This window comes from Dunckerocampus dactyliophorus, chromosome 12 (assembly GCF_027744805.1).
Source record: "Dunckerocampus dactyliophorus isolate RoL2022-P2 chromosome 12, RoL_Ddac_1.1, whole genome shotgun sequence".
Taxonomy (NCBI): domain Eukaryota; kingdom Metazoa; phylum Chordata; class Actinopteri; order Syngnathiformes; family Syngnathidae; genus Dunckerocampus; species Dunckerocampus dactyliophorus.
This window is the reverse complement of record NC_072830.1, coordinates 16,104,288-16,126,584: the sequence shown is the minus strand read 5'-3', so window position 1 is coordinate 16,126,584 and position 22,297 is coordinate 16,104,288. Positions and strand designations below refer to the sequence as shown.

At 41.6% G+C, this 22,297-nt stretch overlaps 1 protein-coding gene across 4 annotated transcripts in view; it reads left to right on the top strand.

Annotated features, from left to right (window-relative positions):
- The window catches only part of esamb (endothelial cell adhesion molecule b), an 85,849-nt gene extending 63,606 nt beyond the window's left edge, over positions 1-22,243 (top strand). For 3 of the 4 annotated variants that reach the window (XM_054795061.1, XM_054795064.1, XM_054795062.1), the window contains exons 2-8: positions 1,040-1,185; positions 6,284-6,485; positions 8,070-8,225; positions 14,312-14,356; positions 19,938-20,060; positions 20,158-20,287; positions 20,926-22,243. In XM_054795061.1, coding sequence (XP_054651036.1) covers positions 1,040-1,185; positions 6,284-6,485; positions 8,070-8,225; positions 14,312-14,356; positions 19,938-20,060; positions 20,158-20,287; positions 20,926-21,409 — 1,286 coding nt within the window. In that variant the 3' untranslated portion in view covers positions 21,410-22,243. The remainder of the gene's footprint in view (positions 1-1,039; positions 1,186-6,283; positions 6,486-8,069; positions 8,226-14,311; positions 14,357-19,937; positions 20,061-20,157; positions 20,288-20,925) is intronic. The other variant, XM_054795063.1, reaches the window with a different exon arrangement.
- The last annotated feature ends 54 nt before the right edge of the window (positions 22,244-22,297 follow it).

The window sequence follows — 22,297 nt, the reverse complement described above, 5'->3', positions numbered from 1 at the left end:
CGATTCAAATTCAAACTCATCCAATGAACTGATTTGAATTCTGAGATTTAGAATTTTGCACAGGCCGGATATATACTGTATAGTAAACAAATGTTTGACTTTTTTGACATTGTAATTTTTTGTCGTGGTGTTTGGTAAACTATAAATTAAACTGTCAATTATTTGTAAAAATATATTGCAGGACAAAGATTTGTGTGACTATTAGTTATTAGTATCAACATTTCAGCTTTTTGTCTTCACAATCTCCATTTTTGCTCAGTTTTTTTTTTTTTTTACCAATTTTTGTCCATCCATCCATTTTCTATACCGCTTAATCCTCATTAGGGTCGCGGGGGCATGCTGGAGCCTATCCCAGCTGACTTCGGGCGACAGGCGGGGTACACCCTGGACTGGTCGCCAGCCAATAGCAGGGCACATATAGACAAACAACCATTCACACTCACATTCATACCTATGGACAATTTAGAGTCACCAATTAACCTCACCTGCATGTTTTTGGAATGGAATGTGGGAGGAAGCCGGAGTACCCGGAGAAAACCCACGCGCACACGGGGAGAACATGCAAACTCCACACAGAAATGCCCAAGGGAGAATCGAACCCAGGTCTTCCCGATCTCCAGGCTGTTCCTGTGTTGGCCAACATGCTAACCACTAGACCATGCATATAATTTCTACATTGTGCTGCCGGCCACAAATGGCTCCCAAGCCGCACTTTGGGTCCCTCTGAGCTACACCAACACAATCTAATAAGATCCAATATAAACAGTCTGCCTTGCTCAATGTAGATTGACGACAGAAAGTTATTTAATTTAATAATGTATGGATTATTAATGTGTTTGTAGTTTGACATGCAAATATTGTCCTTCTCATAAGTTCACCAAAATATTAAAAACACTCCTCCACCATTGCAGCTACAACCACGTAATAAAGCGTGTCAATCAAAACTCTCCTTTATTCGTCTTCTTCTTGTTCTTATTCTTCTTATTATTATTATGATTATATTTAACCATTTCCACTTTGTTTTGTGTCCTTGCTGCAGGTGACACCCACAAGGTGGAAATCCCCTGGGAAGAAATGGAGGTGGTCAAAGGCCAGATGGTGGTCCTGCACGCCTGGTATACTCCCGTCTCGGATATTTCCAAAAACTCTGTCATTTGGCACTTCACTGGGAATCAGTCCAAGCAGGTGAGATTTCGTCGGGGGTAAGAAACTAAATCAGGCAAACATGTGATAATGTACATAATACGGTACATTTAAAATTTTAAGATCACTTGAAGAATTGCAGTATCAAGGAGGTTCAAAGTAGAACTTCAACATGCAAAACGAAGAAATGGGAGTCATGAGTAGCTGAGCCATTCTTGTTAATTAGCTGAAAAATTAGTTTGGGCATGCTTGGTGTCAGTGTTTCCAGGAATGTTGCTCCAGGTGGTGAAGATGGCTTCACGGAGGGCATCTACTGTCTGGAACTGATGTCCATTTTTGTAAACTTACCTTGCCATCCGTCCCCACACGTTCTCAATTGGATTTAGATAAGGGAACATGAAAGACGGTCCAAAAGAGTGAGCTTATTCTTCTGGAAGAAGTCCTTTGTCAGGTGGGCATTGTGAACTGCAGCGTTGTCTTGTTGAAAAAGTCATTACCACACAGACAAGGGCCTTCAGTCATGAGGGATGCCCCCTGCAACATCTCCACATAGCCATCTGCCGTTTGACGCCCCTGCACAACCTTAAGCTCCATTGTTCCATTGAAGGCAAAAGCACCCCAGATCATGATGGCGCCCCCTCCACTGTGCCGTGTGGAAAACATCTCAGGTGGGATCTCCTTGTCATGTCAGTGTCGTTGGAAGCCATCAGGGCCGTCTAGGTTACGTTTTCTCATCAGAGAATAAAACTTTCTTCCACATTTCAGTGTCCCATGTTTGGTGCTCTTGTACAAATTCCAAACGGGCAATTTTGTGGCGTTGAAGGAGACAAAGCCTTTGAAGATATTTTTTGTTCTGAAAAATCTTCTCGCAGATGCCATCTGATGGTTATTGGAATGCACTCGGCACCAGTAACAACCTTCATTTGGGCCGAGGATGGTCGTTTGTCTTGACGGACAGCCAATGTGATCCTCCATCTCAAAGCTGGTGACATTTTTTTGGGTCACTTGACTTTTTTGTTATATAACCCTCAGGATCTTTGAAGAAGTTTCAAATTACTGCGTCCAACCTCAGCAGCAATGGTGCGCTGCGAGACTTGCACCTCAACAAGCCAACTGCGTTCCATGAGAGAAAGCTTTTTTCCTATTGCCATCAAGAGATCATGCCAGTGTGAATACCTGAGATAAAATGACGTTGAATCTACAGTTTTGCCAAGATTTTGGCTTTTAAAAGCTGTGGTCTTAAACCTTTGATCAGCTGATGTACAGCCTGCCAGCTTCCGTTTGACGCCCCTGCACAACCTGAAGCTCCATTGTTCCACTAAAGGAAAAAGCACCCCGGGTCATGATGGCGCCCCCCACTGTGCCGCGTGGAAAACATTTCAGGTGGGATCTTCTTGTCATGCCAGTAACGTCGGAAGCCATCAGGACTGTCAAGATTACATTTTTTCTCACCAGAGAATAAAACTTCTTCCACATTTCAATGTCCCATGCTTGGTGCTTTTGTGCAAATTTCAAAAGGGCAATTTTGTGTGCTTGAAGGAGACAAGGGCTTTGAAGTATGGATGCTCCAATCGATCGGCCACCGATCAGTATCAGCCAATTTCTGTGAAAAAACTTTTTTGCCTTTGCCATCAAGAGATCATGACAGTGTGAATGCCTGACAGAAAATGACGCTGAATCCACATTTTTGCCACGATTTTGTCTTTTAAAGGCTGTGGTCTTAAACGTTTGATCTGATTGATTTGATCTGATGTACAGCCCTTTTCACTTTAATGCAATAAATTGCTTAGCCCCCCAAAAATTGGTCTCATTCCCATTTCTTCTTTTTACATTTTGAAGTTCTACTAAGAAGCTCCTTAAGATCCAACAGTGCAAAATATAAATGCTTGCAATTTTTCACTTGGTCTTAACATTTTGATCAGGAGTGTATCATACATCTGGAGTGTATCTGACCGTGCTGTGACCTCAAATGGAATTGACAATGGAGATCTTCTTAAGTGGGATTATAAAGATACATGAATGAATGAATGAAGGTCATCATGAACCTGTTAACAGGGAACATAACTAGTCAAGGTGTGTAACATGGAGTTGAAATACACGTCTACTCCACTGTTGTCCTTATTTCATGTCAATGCATCTCATATGTAGCATATGTAAAAAAATATTTAGTGCTGTAGGCTTTTGTTGTTTTTTTGGGCTTTAACGCTGATGTTTTTCATACATCCCGCTGTGCAGTCGCATTGGCAGATATCCCATTCACATCGGATTTTTATGGACATTTAAAAGAGGCCTGATTCTGCTCTGAGAATATCCCATTCCAAATGTGTGTTTTTCTCTTCTTTACACTGCCATCACCCCTATCCAAATGGGGTCACGTGGGAGAAAAGAAATCGGAATTGTGTCACTTGGACCGTGTAGTGCAGGCAGAGGTGTTTGCAGCCCGGAGCTTGTGTTTTATTGGTTCCTTTATGGCCCCTGTTTTTTTCCCCTCAAAAGTTACAACATTTACAACAGGAAGCAGTGCGTATTATATACACGGGGCTTGGAAAAATAATGCCGTCTCCGACAGCTAGCCTCTAGCACCAGCCTGACGACCAGGCTAAAGGCGACACCGAATCTCCTATTACATTTGGCGATCGATCAATTTACATTATTATTCAGAAGTGGTGAACCATGTGTCAAAAATAAAATTTTATTGGCGTGTCAATTATTCATGGTTTTTGGCCATTTGCTGCTTTCCCAGAACGTCAGAACATAACCCCTACGAAAAGTGAAGATCTACTGTACATGCATTTACATTTACCATAATGACCTGAAAAAGCGGCACCGGTTAAAATTATACTACTGTAAAACACCAAAAGTTGGGCTGGTTAAATTACAAAATAATAATAATATAATCAAATATTATTATTATTATTATAAAAATATTACAAATAAAAAATAAAAAATTCTAACTTTTGGGTGCATGTAGAAAAGTGTGTTAGTTCACAATCACCTCCTGCTGGGATTTAAAATTTTTTTTCAATTTCATAACTCAACTTGGCATGGATTACTCCTCTTGCTGTGACTTTGGTTTTTGTTGCTTTTGTTGATCATTTGATCTCACAAGATTAAAACGTGACAACACTCGTTCAGTGTTAATTAATCACACTGTAAATGAAAACTCAGTCATTTTGCCGGCCTCCATATATTTCCATGTGCATTCGTGTCTGTTTTCCTCGTTTTTTGCCTCCAAACAGGAAGGAAGAGGATTCACATGTGAATTGGTTCAGCACCTAGACGCTTCACAGGACAGCGTTCCAAGAGAGCGAGACCTCTTGTCAGTCATACAGTCGCTTTGTTTTTGTGGGGGGAGGTGGGGCCGCGAGCGTACACACACAGTGTGCAGTGAGTAAGCCTCGTGGGGAGCAATGCAAGGTAACTTTGTAAAAATTAGGAGGGGAAAAAGATGACTGCAAAGCAAACCGACCCAGTTTTCCCATCTGGGACAAAACTACACATGGAGATGCAGAGCCGACAGTCAACACTCACTGAGACGGAATACAAACGCAAAATGGTGTAGGTTCACAGAAAGTGTAGTTTGTTACATCGCAAAAGAACGGCTGCTCTTCAGTACAGCTGAAAAGCCAGCATTTCAAGGAATGCTCCACATTTGACAGACAGACTGTGAGAAAATACAAGTCACAAGCGCCATTTCCACAACTTTACACAGTATTACATATTACAGGATATATTGCATGCCCTATCATGGTATATTATTATATTTAAATATTTTTGTTATTATTTGTATTATTATCATCATAATATTAGGTTTATTTGGTCTCAATTTGTATGACATTAAACATTACAAAATGCACCTGCATTGTTTTGTGGTGCTGGTTAAATAATGTTTGTTTGTCCAGTCATATTTGTTTTCACCGTACTTTTCTAAAAATTAATGTTAAAATCTTGTCTCATGTTGTTCTCGTGTTCCGAATCACGGGTATCATCTTTTCTCCTGCGCTAGCGCTGCCACGTCTACTTTGTCTACTCTTTAGACTCTTTAGACGTCGATCATTACTGTATAGCTGGATTGTTCACTCACTTTTTTGTGGGGTTTTTTTTAGTTTATTTGGACAAAATCAACATTATTTGGTCAAAACACATCTTCTGGAAGTAAACCGTGGCAAAGCTGATCATTTGCGTATTTATTTCAATCCATAAGGTAATAGAAACAAATAGATAGTAGGTTGAATAAGGTTAGTAATTTGTCTTGTAAGAAAAGGCTATGGTTGTATTAAGTTAATGTCATACTTCTGCAGAGTTGTTTCGCTGGGAGGAACTCAAAAGTAACAGAAATAGGGTAACCCAGAAGACTTCAGGGAAGGTGTTTGAATGTGCTTGCGAAAAATCAAGAAAAAACTATTTTTCAGCTAACTTAGAGCACTTAGAGTCTGGGGTGAGCAGACAACTCAAAATCTGTTTTTGACCATACAATATTCTATTCTCTGAGGGGAAAATCCCTGACGTAACGCAGTTAAATGCTGTTTTTTTTTTATTATTATTAAAAACGGAGACTTTTCATTTCGCAGCCTTAACATTCTTTTTACACCTCATGTCTTGCATGTCAAACTAGAGGCCGTCTTGGGGTCTGCAAGGTTAAAAAGATGATCTGTAGAGATTAAGATTATTGCGACATTTGACATGTGTAATTCATATACGGTGGAAGAAGGGATGAATGGATGTTTTTTATTGGAAGTGAACCTCACAGAATTATATTTCATCTCATCGTTTTACTGCACTGTATATATTAGCACATATAGTGTGTGTGTGTGTGTGTGTGTGTGTGTGTGTGTGTGTGTGTGTGTGTGAGCGTGTCGAGTCTTCACATGATTAATATCATCTGCACAGTTTCAGTGTCTGATGCCTGGGAGCTTATCTCGGACAGAAAATCAGAAAAGTCGCTGCTTGCCATCTGCACACATCAGGAGGATTATCTTTATGATGGACGTCGATTTCTGCTTATATGGTTAATCTGCACATCCTAATATGCCTGCAGCCAATGCAATTAAAAAAGCCCACATGATAGGAAAATAGAGAGAAATAATTTTCTAATTATTACATGTGTTTCATTTGTGTGTGTGTGTGTGCGTGTGCGAAGGTGATCAACTTCAGCTCAGGTGAGGTGGGCCACGGCCAGAACGAGTTCACGAAGAGAGCAGGCTTTAGCGCTGCCATGCCCTCCGCCAACCTCTCCATCTTCATCAACAACACCCAGGAATCCGACTCTGGACGCTACGTGTGCAATGTCATCATCCCGGGGGGCGCTGGCATTTCTGGACAGATGCGCCTTAATGTCAAAGGTAATGCACAAGGACTTACAAAAGGTTACATTTGACCAAAACCATCACACAGCTTCTCGAAATGAGAGCGGTACAGAAACTGCATGGTAGCGTGCTTTTTGGAATTGCAGACACAGAAAACAAAAATGTAAACTGTAGTGTAAATACGGGTTATGCACTATGAAATATACATATTTTTTAAAAACTCAGATGCACTATGTACACGTTTTGAAAAAAAATCACAAGACACATGTAGACAAACATCCATTCCCCCTCACATTCACACTTTTGGACAATTAGAGCAGGGGTCTCAAACTCAAATGACCCGGGGGTCTGGCTGAGGCTGGGCTGCATCAAGTATTGCACAAAAAAGGATTTCAAATATTCAAAATAAATATATATATAACATAAATATAAAATATAATATACTGGAGCGTCGCTGGGAGTGCTTCCGGCTTCCCAGCATGCCTTTCGGCACTTGTTTTGTAAAAAGTTGTGAAAGTTACATGTTTAGAATTCATTTAGTTGTTGCTCAGTGTTGTATTCCAATGTAACTTCTATCCATGTTCAAAATAAATTCAACCATTAACATTAATAAATTATTGCCGATTTGTGGGTGACTGCGGCTTATTATTGGTCAAAACATTTGCATATTGAAGCAAATTGTACGTATTCTTGGACTAAATGAAGCATTTTCACACATAACAATGGCTAAATGAATTAAAATACAAACGTAAGGCATTCAGAAGACGCATTCAAAGATGTGATATGTAGTATTCTACATTGGTCACTAGGTGTCAGGAATGTTACATTGATGAGACAATAGCGACCGCTGTACAGAAAAACAAGGAACTCGCCCAAAGGCAACTTATTATTTATGTCTTAAATGGCTTATTTACTTTTATTATGTCTACTATATCCGGTAATACAAGTGCAAAGGTGACTGTGTGGTGTTATTTCATATCTAGAGAGCTCCACTAACATTAAAAACTATGTTTATCAATATAGAAATTCATTTATCATGGTCGAGTTTGGAAGCAATTAACCGTGATAAATGAGGGATTGCTGTAGTGGTTGTTGTTCTATATGTGTTTACTTACGTGGCACATGTCATGCGGTCACTTTTGTGTTTGCACCGTGATTGTATAGTAGTGTTCTGTCTTCACTGTGTAACCACCACAAAATAATATCAATATAAAATGGCCATGATGCGCGGGCCACACTGACACAAAACTTTGATGTCAAGTAAGGGGCCACAAAATATGCATTGGCCAATTGCATTTGAGACCCCAGATTTAGCATCTCAAACTTAATTTGGACTGTAGGACGAAGCCGGAGCACTGTTTGCAAAACGGCTATGCACAAGTTCAATGTTGACTGTCTTTTGGAAGCCCTGTCGTGTTTTCTTTTGGCCGTGTGGGGTTCAAGATGCATGAGTCTCTTAAGTCATTAAAAGTCATCACCATCTCCAGTAGCAGATGGAACTAAAACCAGTCGAATATGAACTTTTTCATGCAAAATAACACCATTTGTCTTTTTTTGGGACAAGATCCCGAAGCTTGTTCCTCTTGTCATATCTTACGTGCTGACGTCCTCTCGTCCCAGTCCCTCCATCCCCTCCAGTGTGCACCATGACAGGCGAGCCGGTCGTCAATGGCAACGTGACTCTGAGCTGCAAGTCCAGCCATGGAAAGCCGGTCCCTCAGTACAAATGGACCAAGTCCGCCCCCATGCCGGAGGTCTTCTTCTCGCCAATGCAGAGTGAGTAGCCACCTTACAAAGCAACCACACAAATATTGCTGGGTTTCACGTGGCGTCACATTTGGATGTTGTAGTCACCGGCTCAAAGAGATGGGGGGCAAATAGGCGTATTTGTATCTAGAAGTCAAGTAAAATCAGAGCGAAAATGCCGCATACATACAAAATGCTTAATCTAAATGTTCCAACTGTATAAGTGCCCAATTATTCAATAAACACCATAAAGATACCACCAAGATTACATAGCCTGCTCTGTTGCATGAAAACAAAATGGAAAAGTAACATAAAAAAGAGGGGAAAAGTCTGTACCACGTAATAGAACTTCTGACACGGTCGCGTTGTTGACACATGCGTGTATCCGCCCGGGGCACCGTGTACCTCGGCCTGCCTCACTGTCCCTGCTGCCCCATAATGGCTTAAAGGCGGACAGCGAGGGCTCCCTGGCCCCTCTATTGCCTGGTTCTTTTGAACTCCCGAGTAGCACCTTGGCTAAAACTACGAAGTGTTCCACCTGGAGGAAAGCCCAGTGATATTCCATTAAGGGCTTGGAAGTGTGGCAGAGTCCGGGGCTTCTAGAAAACCGGAAATAGTGCGTGAAATCCGATAGAGTGGTCGTCTCCCAACTTGAAGGTTGCAGGTTCTATCCTCCATCCTCCCATGATCATGTTGAAGTATCCTTGGGCAAGATACGGAACTGAAGATCCTGATGCTGCATCATCAGTAGGTCAATATACTAACAGTGTCAAAGCGCTTTGAGTGCCACGGAGGTGGAAAAGCGCTATACAAGTGAAAGACCATTTACCTATAAACGGTGAGCGGACGCCATCACCCTGGAAGCTCGAGAGCTTGGCTATGAAGCTCAGATTTGCAGTGAAATGATGGACACATACAAGAATGTATTCATGCAGACTGTTTGATGTAAGATTGTAAATAAACATGTTAGAAGCATTTTCATTATATTCCAACACTGAAGATAAGCTTTCACTGCTTTTCCATCGTCGTCTTTTCAACTATTTTATGTCTTGAAGCATCACACCACGTACACTCACACAATTGGAGCAAATCATTTCAACGACATGCACTGTTATTTGCTTTAATCTCCAAAATATTGCACAACTATTACAGTATATGTGGCCGTATCTTATGCTTGCTCACCAGAAGTGACGCAAACTACCTCTAGGTCACCTGGTTGAAACCCAGAAATACTGAGTGCACTAAAGTATTGGGACAACTCAGCATGAGAAGAACACATTGAGTTGGTCCTTCCACCTTTGCAGCTATAACAATTTTGTAGAAGATGTGCTGAGGATGCGTCTCTGTGGGAATACTTTGTCCATTTGTGAGGTCATTGCAAACGTATTTGATGGGCTGCATCCACACCCAACTCATCCAAGCTTTCCTTTAAGGACCCCAAACAGTTCCCACATAGTTATCATAACATTGTGCCACTGTCATTGGTGTTGTCCATATAGTGTAAGTCAGAGACATGGCGAAATGTGGTGAATAAAAAGGATATCACGTGAGAAAGTTGACAAATTGAGGACACCAGAAAGGTCCCTGTCTTGAAATGAACCAAAGTGACGATGATGCTTCATCTGTCAATAAAATTGGTTAAAAACACGCAAATGACCATGAGGTGACGTCAAGCCTTTTTGTGCAGCATCCAGAGGGAATATGAGCTGATTTTAAGAGGATCACACATAGAAAGGACTGGCTAGACAGTGGCTTTTAAATAATGTAAGAACACAGGCAGATGCTGTGATGATGAAATAGTATTATTACGGACCAGGATTCACTTCCCCTCAATACATCTTTAAGAAATCTTCCATTCAGGATGAGCCTAATATATTCATCTTGCTCATATCCAACAAACCAACAAGGGAGGTGCTTTTGAACGCACCCTGAAATTCACATCAAAATAAAAAAAAAAACAGACAAAAATAAGCTTTTATTGCAGAGTAAATTGGGGTTTCACATTACACTTTTAAGCTTACATAACGTTTTGAATGCACGAGCAAGCTTGCACTCATAGAGAGGATTAAACAAATGGACATGGTAATTAGGAAGCTTTAGACTTGTTTGTTGGCTCATTTTTTTCTCCCCAAAGCCAGGCTAGTAGCTTCCTATTTTATTTACACACACGCACACACAGACACACACAGAGTATTTAGCTGGCTCAAGATCATTTTGAACTGCTCAACAATATTCAGATGTTGCATATGCAGGTTATCTAAATTGTATTATTCTAATTATTAGTATTCATTAAATATTCAGTGGCTGGCGACCAGTCCAGGGTGTACCCCGCCTGTCGCCCGAAGTCAGCTGGGATAGGCTCCAGCATGCCCCCGCGAACCCTAATGAAGATAAGCGGCATAGAAAACCGATGGATAAATATTCAGTTTAACTTTTTTTTTTTTACACATTTATCAGGATATTTATTTATTTTTTGCCATGACTGTGACCATACAAAGTCATATTCTACAAGCGGAATCTTGATATGTTTCACTATGTTAACAATTACTGTTTAAGTATGTTACTGTAGTGGTTATTGATGCTTATTTTAAAACATTAGTAAACCAAATTTCAAAGAAATTATCCTTTTTTTGCAGCTACTCCAAAAATATACATATACAGTGGATCCCTGATTTTTGCAGGAGGCTTGCGCACAAGCACCACCAGTGAAAGTCGAACAACTGCGAGTAATTGATACGCCCATAAAAATGTCTTATTTTTGACACCCCGCCCAAAACCGTTGACGTTGGCATTATCCTCCAATTCCGGATAAACATCTGCAATAATCGTGTTGTATTTATTTAGATTCCTTTCTCTCTTCAGTTGCCATTGTTCACTCCCAAAACAATCCAGGTTTAAGCCCTAAATATGCCTCACACGTTTATTAAGCACATTTAAAGTATAAAATGTGTAGGTATTCATCACTCATGAATGATAATGTCAGGTGATCGATGAACAGATGGAATCTGAGTCGCAGCGTAGCCTTTAGCCTGGTCGTCAGGCTAACGCAGGCTAGAGAAGGCATTCCCCTTACAATCATATTTTAACTTGTGTTCACAAGTTTTGAAGCCTGATCGCCAAAACAAACACACAAAACTTTTGCGTCTCACAACGCACCACTGTGGTGTGTTCAAGGACCACCGAACGAAGTGCGAAATCACAAGGCTTGACGACAAAAATGTTATCAGTGAAGCATAAAGACATATGTAAAAAATGTAAAAAAAAAAAAAATTGTGGGCTTACTTACAGTGGCATATTTATGCCATACATTTGACCTGTATTATCACATATTTAGACATTATTATTGTAGACATTATTATTATATGTTTTCTGGGGATTAAAAACCATTTTTTGACTGAAAATCTGCTAAATTGCAAATGTGTGGGGATCCACTGTATATAAATATAACTTAGATTTTACGTGAGACAGCTGCACACAATGTTTTTGTTGGTCTTATATTATTTAACATTATCTGTGTTGAGCAGGAAAAAAATACAATTTTATGGAACTGATTTGAAGTTAGATTTGCGTGGGGCGGAAAAGTAAGAGTGGTATACAAAAGTGTATTTATTTTGTGATTGTGACATCCTTGTGTTCTAATACTGCATGTGTCAAACAAATCAAAGGCAAACATGATATGTAGTGCTGCTGTCATGCAGACCCAAATGTCATGCACCTCTCTGCTGACCCCATCGTGGTTGAGTCAGTGTCCTGGCATCACCTCTATCGCCCCGAGGTCTCAGACGGAACCTTTGGGGCTCTACTTTGTACACAGCAGCTCCGATAGGAAGAAACGTGTGGCGTTCCACACTCTCTTTAGTGTGCAATGCCAGTCGACTTTGGATTTGTTTAGAATGAATGTCAATCAATTGAATGAACAGTCGCCATCATAAAATATTTAATAACTGCACAGGAAATGTTTTAATTAACATTTTAACATTCTTAAAAAAGTAAAAGTAAAAATAAGTTAATAGTAAAGTGTAAAAAAACAGCAAATGGTGCACGCCACACACGCTTTCTTGACAAGTGGATGCTTCTCACATTCTTCTTTCGTCAAAAAAGTGGTCTTTTTTTTAACAGCCAGTATAAATTAGTCATCATAATTTTCAAGTCATCAACCTTTTCAGTAACATGTCGTTCAGGAACATTCAGTTTTAATGTTATTGAACAAACCTCCCAATGATAACAACAAAAAAAAACATCAAATGTACTGTTCAACATCATTATGCACAACAGAGTTTCAAAGCATTTCACTGGTTAAGAACCGAAAATGGTCATTTGTTGAATTTGCAGCACAAGGAGGTCATATTTACTGAAAGCAAAAGCTATTTCAATCACTAAGATTTTAACAGGCCAAGTTACATGTTACTCCTGCTCTCCTTCATCCATGCGGACCACCCCAGGTTGCACGGCCCTCGTTAGTAAAAAGGATTGTTTGAAAATTAGTCTTCATGTATTTAGTGGCCCACTGCAACCGTTTCTGCTTGTGAGCATTGGTTAGGGGTGGCCAAATAGTAGCTTTATGCATAACTGCAAGCTCTGGAGGATCCTTCACATTGAGGTTCATGGGACTTCATAGGCACTAGCAGCTTCAAATACCTGTTTGCTGCTTTGGAATGACTTTTTAGCAGGTGCCCTCTTGATTCGATAAATTTGTCTGGCAGAAACCTTTGTCATTATGTCTTTATGAGCACAATCCCAGCTGTTATCTATCAGCCACAAATTTCTTCACGTGCGAACGTTTTTGTGAATTATTGAATGTTTTCACGCCTTGTCCAAGGCATTGCAATATTTGTCGCTCTTTTGTCAGCAGAGAGATCATTTTCCTTTCCCATGAAGCTCGAAATCTGCGGCACGTTTAATCATGTGGAACATCATTTGTAAGCAGTTTTCTTTTAATCGGGCTTACCTGGCAAACTAATTATGACAGTCCGAGATTTATATCAGTAACCCAAAGAGCCCCAAGGCACAATGCCATCCATGCGGGGGGGGGGGGGGGGGGGGGGGGGGGGGGGGGGGGGGGGGGGAATAATGTTTATGATACTAAAATCCTATTTGCATAATAATTTGGAACACAGTGCTAATCAAAACAGCAGCCCCTACCAACACACGTAAACCGTGTCTAAAACATCTCATAAGTATGACTTTTTATCTCAGAATTTCATTATTTCGCTTGTAATTTCAACTTTTTATCTCATAATTATGACTTTCCTTTTCCTATCTGATAATTAGGACTTTTTATCTTGGAATTTTGACATTTCATCTTATAGTTATGACTTTCTTAGCTCATAATTACGACTTTTTACTTCATAATTTTGATTTATCTCAGAATTATGATTTTCTTGTCTCATAATTTTGACTTTTTCTCTCATAATGGTGACTTGCCAATGGAACCTTTTTTTTTTCAGTGGCGGAAACGGGCTTCCATAACTGTACTTAAAAATCGCTGGTACAATAAAAAATGTTACGATGATGAAAGTTTGACCCTGGAACGGATTGTATTCGACCTGTGCGATGACTGACATGGCAAAGCTTTAAAAAAAAAAAAAAAGCCTTTCAATCCTTTGTTGCTGAGATAAAACCATCTGTTTCTGAGCAAGAGGACTTAGGATTGATGTAGTATTGACTTGATCTGCAGCATTCATCTCTTTATGACACTAAAGTCCTCAGACTTAGCAAATGAAAAGTACTTCCTCTGATTGACATTGTATAAGTTCTACTTCATGCCACACTTGAGTCCAAATGTCGTGTTCATCCTTTGAGCAGCTGTAATGTATGTCTCTTTTCTTTTTGACATTTTACCCTGCCATCACTGCTTATATTTCCTTTCAGCAATCTATCTGTCATGCTCTCCTCATTTCCTGTGTGGACGGCACTGCCTAATCTAACAAGCCCCATGTCATTGCTTGATCAGCCCCTAAGTTGGATTTGGGCCTGAGAGCACAGTGCAGCTAACCTCCTCTTCTCCACCCCCTTGTTGAATCATGCACCGCCGCTCTTTACCCATCATATTCATTTTCTCTCTTTTTCCTCTAATAACCCTCTGCATCATCCATCCAAAAACCCAAAAACTAAAGAATGGAGACCCTGCCCTCAGCCCATACTGGTCCTGGGCTTCATGGGTAAGGGTTTTACTTCATACACCCACATTTGTCTTTTTTTCAGATTTCCTGTGTGTGTTTGGTTTATTTAGCATTGGCTGGAATAGCTGATTGATGGGATTCTATTTTTTAAAAAAGCTATTAAAAAAAGACAAGAATTCTAAAAGGCAACAGTTGGCTGTTCCAGTCACTGAAAGTGGTTATGAATGTAGGCAGGTGTGTGTGTGTGTGTGTGTGTGTTTTGTGCAGCCTGGTTTTATAGTAGTTTACATTACATGTTGTGTGCTCCAGTGTGTAGAACAGTATGAAATGTAGCACTGAAGTCGTTGTTGTTAATGAGTACAGGCTTACGTACGTTTAGGACGTTGGTGTTGCTGTTTATGTTTGTGTTTTATTTGCAGAAAACATCTTAAAAAGATTTCATAACGCAGGGGTTAAGAGTTTTGTCAATGAATGCAATGCAACTATGCAAAATAGTGCTATTTTAGCTTTAGTTGCAATTAAAGTAGGGACTTAATGGCATTCATTTCAAGTAATTTATTTCTTTTTTATTACACAAAATGCATTTAATACTTTTCTATACTATTCATACTTTTCTATGAAACATTTTATCACGCAGGAGTTAAGAGTTGTGTCAATGAATGCAATGCAATTAGGCGAAATAGTGCTATTTTAACGTAAGTTGCAATTAAAGTAGGGACTTAATCGCATTCATTTCAAGTAATTTATTTCTTTTTTATTACACAAAATGCATTTAATACTTTTCTATACTATTCATACTTTTCTATGAAACATTTGATCACGCAGGAGTTAAGAGTTTTGTCAATGAATGCAATGCAATTAGGCGAAGTAGTGCTATTTTAACGTAAGTTGCAATTAAAGTAGGGACTTAATTCATTCGCATTCTTTTCAAGTAATTCATGAGTTAAAACAATTACAGGTCAAAATTCATTTTTAACCATATTTTCCTATAAAAAAAACCATTTCATAACACAGCGGTTAAGAGTTTTGTCAATGAATGCAATGCAGCTGGACTAAATGGTACTATTCTAGCTTTTGTCGCAAATAAAGTAGGGGCTTAATCAAATTAATTTCAAGTAATTTATTATTTTAAGAAAATAAACTTGAAAAACAAATGCATTTCATTACACTGGAGTTAAGAGTTTTGTCAATGAAAACAATGCAACTCGGTTAAATAGTGCTGTTCTACCTTTAGTTGCAGTTAAAGTAGGGACTTCATCGCACTCATTTCAAGTCATTTATGATTTTAGGAAATACAGATGAGGAAATAAAATGCGTTCCATCACACTTTTCTATAAAAACATTTTATAACAACGGGTTTAAGAGTTTTGTTAGTGAATGCAGTGCAGTGCAGCCAAAATAATGCAGGGACTTAAAGACATTAATTCATGATTTTTTAAGAAAAGTTACATGTGGAGAAAAAAATGCATTTTAACACACTTTTCTTCATGGGCCCTACATGGAACCAGAAGCGTGAGGAACTATCACTGAAGCACGTCAAGCCGGTATCACCTTCATACCAAACATGGTGCAGCGAGGACGGCACTAGCGTTAGAGTTAACGTCAACACTTCTCGTACGAGCGAGCAGTGTCGCCAGCCAGGTGACAGTGTTCCGAGCCAAGATAAGTGAGCCCACTTCTGACTAATGAACAAACTCACTGGAGAAATGGATCGCGGCGGGCTATAGACTACTTTCGGTGGTGCAAGATGAGATGCTGCAAATGAAATTAGCTGACCCTTAATTCCATAAACGCTATAATGTTATGTATCGTCTGCATGTCCTGCAGACTGCCGCCCATAGAACAAATGTAAGAATATTCATATATCCATCCAGACGTTTTCCAGATCGCTTGTCCTCATGAAGGTCACGGCTGCTGACTTTGGTGTAAGAATATTCATACAATCATATTGGTGAATGAGACGGTCTTTTTTTCCCATTTGATGAGGGTGATTCCACAAAACTGCCCCGACGTGTTTTACATGCTCACAAAAGCAAAAGGACATGAGATGACAACATGCTCCAATGTGTTGTCGAAGATTCAATCGCACGAGGATTTGTCCCCATAAGTCCCTCATAATTGCTTGTTTATTATTTTTTCTCCACCCCCACCAGCCGATGTTTGCAGCAACACAGCGGCATTTTCATGCCAGATGCTGCAACAGGGAGCAGATTTTGTTGAATGGTAATACCCCGCCTGCGAAAGCACGGCGGTGGAACGCACACGCTAGCCGCGGTGTCGTGACCTTAGTGTGCGAAAATATTAAAACAAAATCTGCTGACGAACATGCTCATACGGGGGTTGTATGTGTGCTGCAGGATTGCACCCTTGCCAAAATGGAGCAGAAGTAGATTAAATGCCAGATTAATGACAGGAAACAGTAACTAATGATTCAATGCGAGCATCAGACGCGCTTGTCATGACACACTCGGACTTCACGTACTGTCAATAAACAATGCAACTCTCAAATGTGATTAGAAAATGCTTTTTAACAAGCAGCACAAACTTGTAACGGCCTGAAAAATTACTAACACGGTTATTGTTTTCTACTAACAGGTAATCAAATGAATTACTATTGTAAACGTTGCCAATACTGACAGTGACATGTGGCTCGTCATTATCATGCCCTGATTTCTACAGTGTAACAACCACTTAGATGTCACTTCAGTCGTCATTGGTCACGCCTTCATCAATCCATCTATTTTCTATCGCATATCCGGGTTGCGGGGGAAACAGCCTCAGTAGGGAAGTCCAGACTTCTCTGTCTCTGGCCACCTCTTCCAGTTCCACTGGGAGGACACCAAGGCATTCCCAGGCCAGCTGTGAGACATAATCCCTCCAGCGCGTCCTAGGTCTGCCCCGGGGCCTTCTCCCGGCTGGACATGCCCGGAACACCTCACCAGGGAGGCGTTCGTGAGGCATCCAGACTTGATGCCCGAGCCACCTCAACTAGATCCTCTCGATGTGAAGGAGCAGCGGCTCCACTCTGAGCTCCTCCCGGATGACTTAGCTCCTCACCCTATCTCATAGGGTGAGTGCAGCCACCCTAAGAAACTCATTTCAGCCGCTTGTATCTGCCGTCCCATTCTTTCAGTCACAACCCAAAGCTCATGACCATAGGTGAGGGTCGGAACATAGATTGACCGGTAAATTGAGAGCTTTGCCTACCGGCTGAGCTCTCTCTTCACCACGACGGTCCGGTACAGCGACTGCATTACTGCAGACACTGCACCGATCCGCCCGCCGACCTCACATTCCAAACTTCCCTCACTTGTGAACAAGAACCCAAGATACTTGAACACCTCCACTTGGGGCAAGACCTCACTCCCAACCCGGACAGTGCAATTCACCCTTTTCCGACTGAGAACCATGGCCTCGGATTTGGAAGTGCTGAGTCTAATTCCAGAAGCTTCACACTCAGCTGCAAACAGCCCCAGTAAAGGCTGAAGGTCACACCCTGATGAGGCCATCAGGACCACATTGTCTACGAATAGCAGAGACAAGATCCTAAAGCCCCCAAACTGGACTCCCTCGCAAATCCAGTGATACTGTTCCCAACTTCCATGCAATTTTGAAGAGACCTGTCAGCCAAGACAGTACCTCAACATCCAGAGCCTTGAGGAACTCAGGGCGAAACTCATCCACACCCGGAGCGTTGCCACTTGGGGATTATTTTGACTACCCCAGATACCTCAGCCACGGTGATAGAACTTTCCACGTTTGTGTCCTCAGACTTTGCTTCCTTTATGGAAGGTATGTTAGTGAGATTGAGAAGGCGGGCGCCTGGTGGTCGGGCCTTCACTCGTGGGGCCCAGCTGGGCCTAGCCCGAAGAAGGGTCCGGTGCAGTGTGTTATGGGTGGGCGCCTGGGCGACCTGGTCTTTGGCAGCCAAATCTGGTTTTTGGGACAAGGAATGTCACTTCTCTGGTGGGGAAGTGCAAGAGGTTAAGACATTTCGACTAGACATAGTCGGACTCACCTCGACCCACAGTTTGGGTTCTGGAACCAAATTCCTTCGAGAGGGGCTGGACCTTCTTCTACTCTGGTGTTACCGCAGGGGAGAGGTGGCGTGCTGTTGTGGGCTTATTAATAGCCCCCCGCCTTGGTACCTCCTTGTTGGAGTCATCCCCAGTGAATGAGAGGGTAATTTCCCTATGCCTGCCCTATGCCTGGGGAAAAGGTCCTGACTGTTCTTTGTGCGTATGTGCCAAATGGCAGTTCAGAGTACACAGCCTTCTTGGGGTCTGAGGGGTGCCAGAGAGCACCCCAGCTGGTGTGTCTGTAGTTCTACTGGGAGACTTCAACACCCATGTGGGCAATGACAGTGTGAGGGACGTGATTGGGAGGAACAGTCTCCCCGATCTGAACCCATGCGGTGTGATGTTATTGGACTTCTGTGCGAACCACAGTTTGTCCATCACAAACACCATGTTTGAACATAAGGATGTCCACAAGTGCACTTGGCACCAGGACACCCTAGGCCGCAGGTCTATGATTGACTTTGTAGTCGTATCATCAGACCTGTGTCCGCTTGTTGTGGACACACGGGTGAAGAGAGGGCCTGAGCTTTCAACTGATCACCACCTGGTGATGAGTTGGCTTAGGTGTCAGGGGAGGATGCCGGACAGACCTCAGAAAGGGGAAGCGGTGCCCAGTCCACACTGTTTAGGTGGGGACGGAAGCCTTCTGACCTCGACTGAGGATATACTCACATAGTGGACAGGAATCCTACCCAGGAAGCTAAAATAGCTTGTCAACTTGAGTTGTAGTTGCTCGCCCTCAGGAAAACACTGCCTCCTAGCAGTTTGGTGGTGAATTGCAAGCCACAAACTCATCTCTAAACTCATGAAACATGCCTCACATTACAGCGATAAATCCCAATTTTTTTTACATAGTTTAAGGTTTCCCTGGTAAGGAATTACATTTATGTAATTCCTTTACTAATTCAATTACTTTATTGGAAAAGTAACTGTAACTAATTACTTGTTTTGTAAATACTGGTCATATGTTTATTGAAAAGACTTGACCCATTTTTGTGTTTTTTGTTTTATTTGATTTTTTTTTGTATTTTAGGGGTCAAAAATGCTTTTAGTTCTTGCCCTCTGAGAGATTACAGGATTACAAAAAAAGTGTCAGTATATTCCTGTGTAGAATACACTCTAATACACACGCGAGATCCAATGACATCCAATACAAGATCTGTCCGAGGGTGATTAATATAACAATGTGTTTGTTATTATTGTTGTGGTTTGCAGTGGTGTCAGATTGCTCTGCCTTATATTGGTAGTTGTTTCTAATATTTTGGTTATCCTTTTTACATAGTAGGGTTTTTTGTAACCTTTCTTCCTCCATCCAGTGTGTGTTACAAGTAGCTAAACCTGTTATATTACTATTACTCCTCTATAATAAATAATATTAGTGTTTTTATTCATTTTAATTTGATTTCTTTAATAAGCAGTATTTTTGTATTGAAATATGTATGTAATTGAATTTGTGTTACTAGGCAGACTAGGTTTTAGTGTATACAGTATGTTGAAGATTGTGTAATGTGTGAACATGTGGCGTGTGTGTTGGCTTGCAGACGAGAGACAAGGCACCCTGCGGCTGAGCAACCTGACCAAAAGCATGTCTGGGAAGTACATCTGCCGAGCCAGTAACACAGCCGGCTCCGACAGCTGTTCCATTAACCTGGAGGTTATCACCTGTGCGTGCACACTGACACATGCTCATCACACGCCAACATGGCCACGCAGTCGGCGTGAATAACGTGTGTTGTGTTGCATTGTCTTGTGGTTTCGCAGCTTCCAACGCGGGCATGATTGCGGCCGCCACCCTGGGGTCCATGGTGGGACTGGTTGCCATGGCGCTCTTCCTCATATTTGTTCTGAGGAGGAGGCGGGACACGGAGGAGGAAACGGCCAATGAGATCAAGTGAGAGTGCTCTACTGTATATCCATCATCTTGCGTGACTGTGGATTATTTCAAGTAGTTTTACTTTATTGACATTGTGCAAGGTGGCTTTTATCATTAATAACTGGCTGGAGGAGGGGCTGCATTCATTACATCACACGTCTACATTAACAGTACATTTTCCCCGTACATGCGTAAACGTATCATGGGCTTTGACTTTGTGGATTATTTTGGATTTTTGTATTACTTTCTATTATGCAATGGGGAAGTTTTCATTCATAACTGGCAGGAGGAGGGATGCTCTAATTAAATGAGACACCTACATTGTGCTCTTGCATGTGTCCGTGCATGAGCTAGCTAGCATATTGTTGGCTCTGACTTTGTGCATTATGTTTGAGTCTATGTATTTCTATTATGCAAGGTGGCGGTTATCATTCATAATTGGTGGGAGGAGGGACTGCATTCATTATATCACACGTCTACACTGAGCATACTTGTGCCCGTGCATGAGCAAACATATCATGGGCTTTGATTGTGTGGATTATTTTGAATCTTTCTATGTTGCAAAGTGGCGCTAATCATTGCGTAAAAGGAATGATTTTGAATTGTCCTCTTTAGAAACGTATTCATTATGTGATGTTGCTGTCTTATCCTTCCAGGGAGGACGCCCAGGCCCCAAAGCGAGTGTCCTGGGCAAAGAGCAACACCGGTTCAGACATTGTGTCCAAAAACGGCACCTTGTCGTCCATCGCCACCAGTCCTCGCCCCGGAGACCACCACCACCCCCACCGCCATCCCAACTTCCACTACCCTTACACCCCCTCGTCCACCACAGACGCGGGCTCCGTCATCAATGCCTACCAGCTGCGACCCGGAGAGGCCACCACACTGCAAGGACTCCCCGGTTACAACATGGGCGGGACCCCGTCACGCAAACAGAAACGGCCCCCGGCTGCAAACGGAGCCCCGCCCCAGGTTCTCCGGAGCCCGATGGTGGCTCTGCCCAACAGGACTGAAGGGGCTCAGCCTCAGATGCCGCCCCCCTTCACGGTGTCCCCGCAGGCCAGCTCGTCCACGCTGACCAGGGCGGGGACGGTGGCCGTCATGGTGCCTGCCCAAAGCCAAGCAGGCTCCCTGGTGTAGCATTGTGTGTGTGCGTGTGTGCGCGTGTGTGATTATGTGTAGGGGCGGGGGTCAAACATTTGCCTTGTGTTGGAGGAAACTATCTCACAGCTGGCTTGTGCTTCTTTTGCACTCCAAATTCCACTGACTCAGCACGTTTTCTTTTTTCTACAACTCACTGTTCTATTTAAAGGCACAGTAGACAACTTCTAAACCGTGTCATGTTAGTTTATCCCTCTTGAGAACTACCAATGTACATCATTAATGCTTACGTGTGTCGTTGAGGCTCATGTGTACAACTTCTCTCAGGCTAAAGGCTCAGATTCAGAGCAAAACAACCACAATTCAAAGTACAATTCAGGTTTTTCTAAAGAAGTGACATGAGCTGCCCTGATGCTGGTTTTGATGAGTTTGTGGATGTGTAACCTGTGATGGTAGATGGAATGTAACCAAAACGATAAAAAAATAGTTGTTTTTTGGACTACTTTGTTGGTGCTTGGTGATTCATGACAGTTAATGTATGAGGACATGGTTGGATGAGGGGGACCTCCCTTAATGCCCTGCTTTCTGCTGACTGATGGCCTTGTTTGTGGAACGATTTTTATGCTGGATGCTAGGAGGAATTACAAAATAAAAATAATAACAATGGAGTTATTTATAAATGTTGAACAGCTAAATGTAGCATTTTAAATACAGTTTTTGATTATTGGCAGTTTTTTCCAATAAAAGTGTTTTATTATAGTGTCACTGACCATATTTATTACCCACTCAGAGGTTGTGTTGACAAAATTTAGGCCAGCAGTTCTCAAATGGTCTCAACCTGGGACCCATATTTTCAAGTCACAACCCACTTTATTTACGTCATTTAAAATGTTTATTCTGATTATTTTTTACACTTTCATTTGTCTA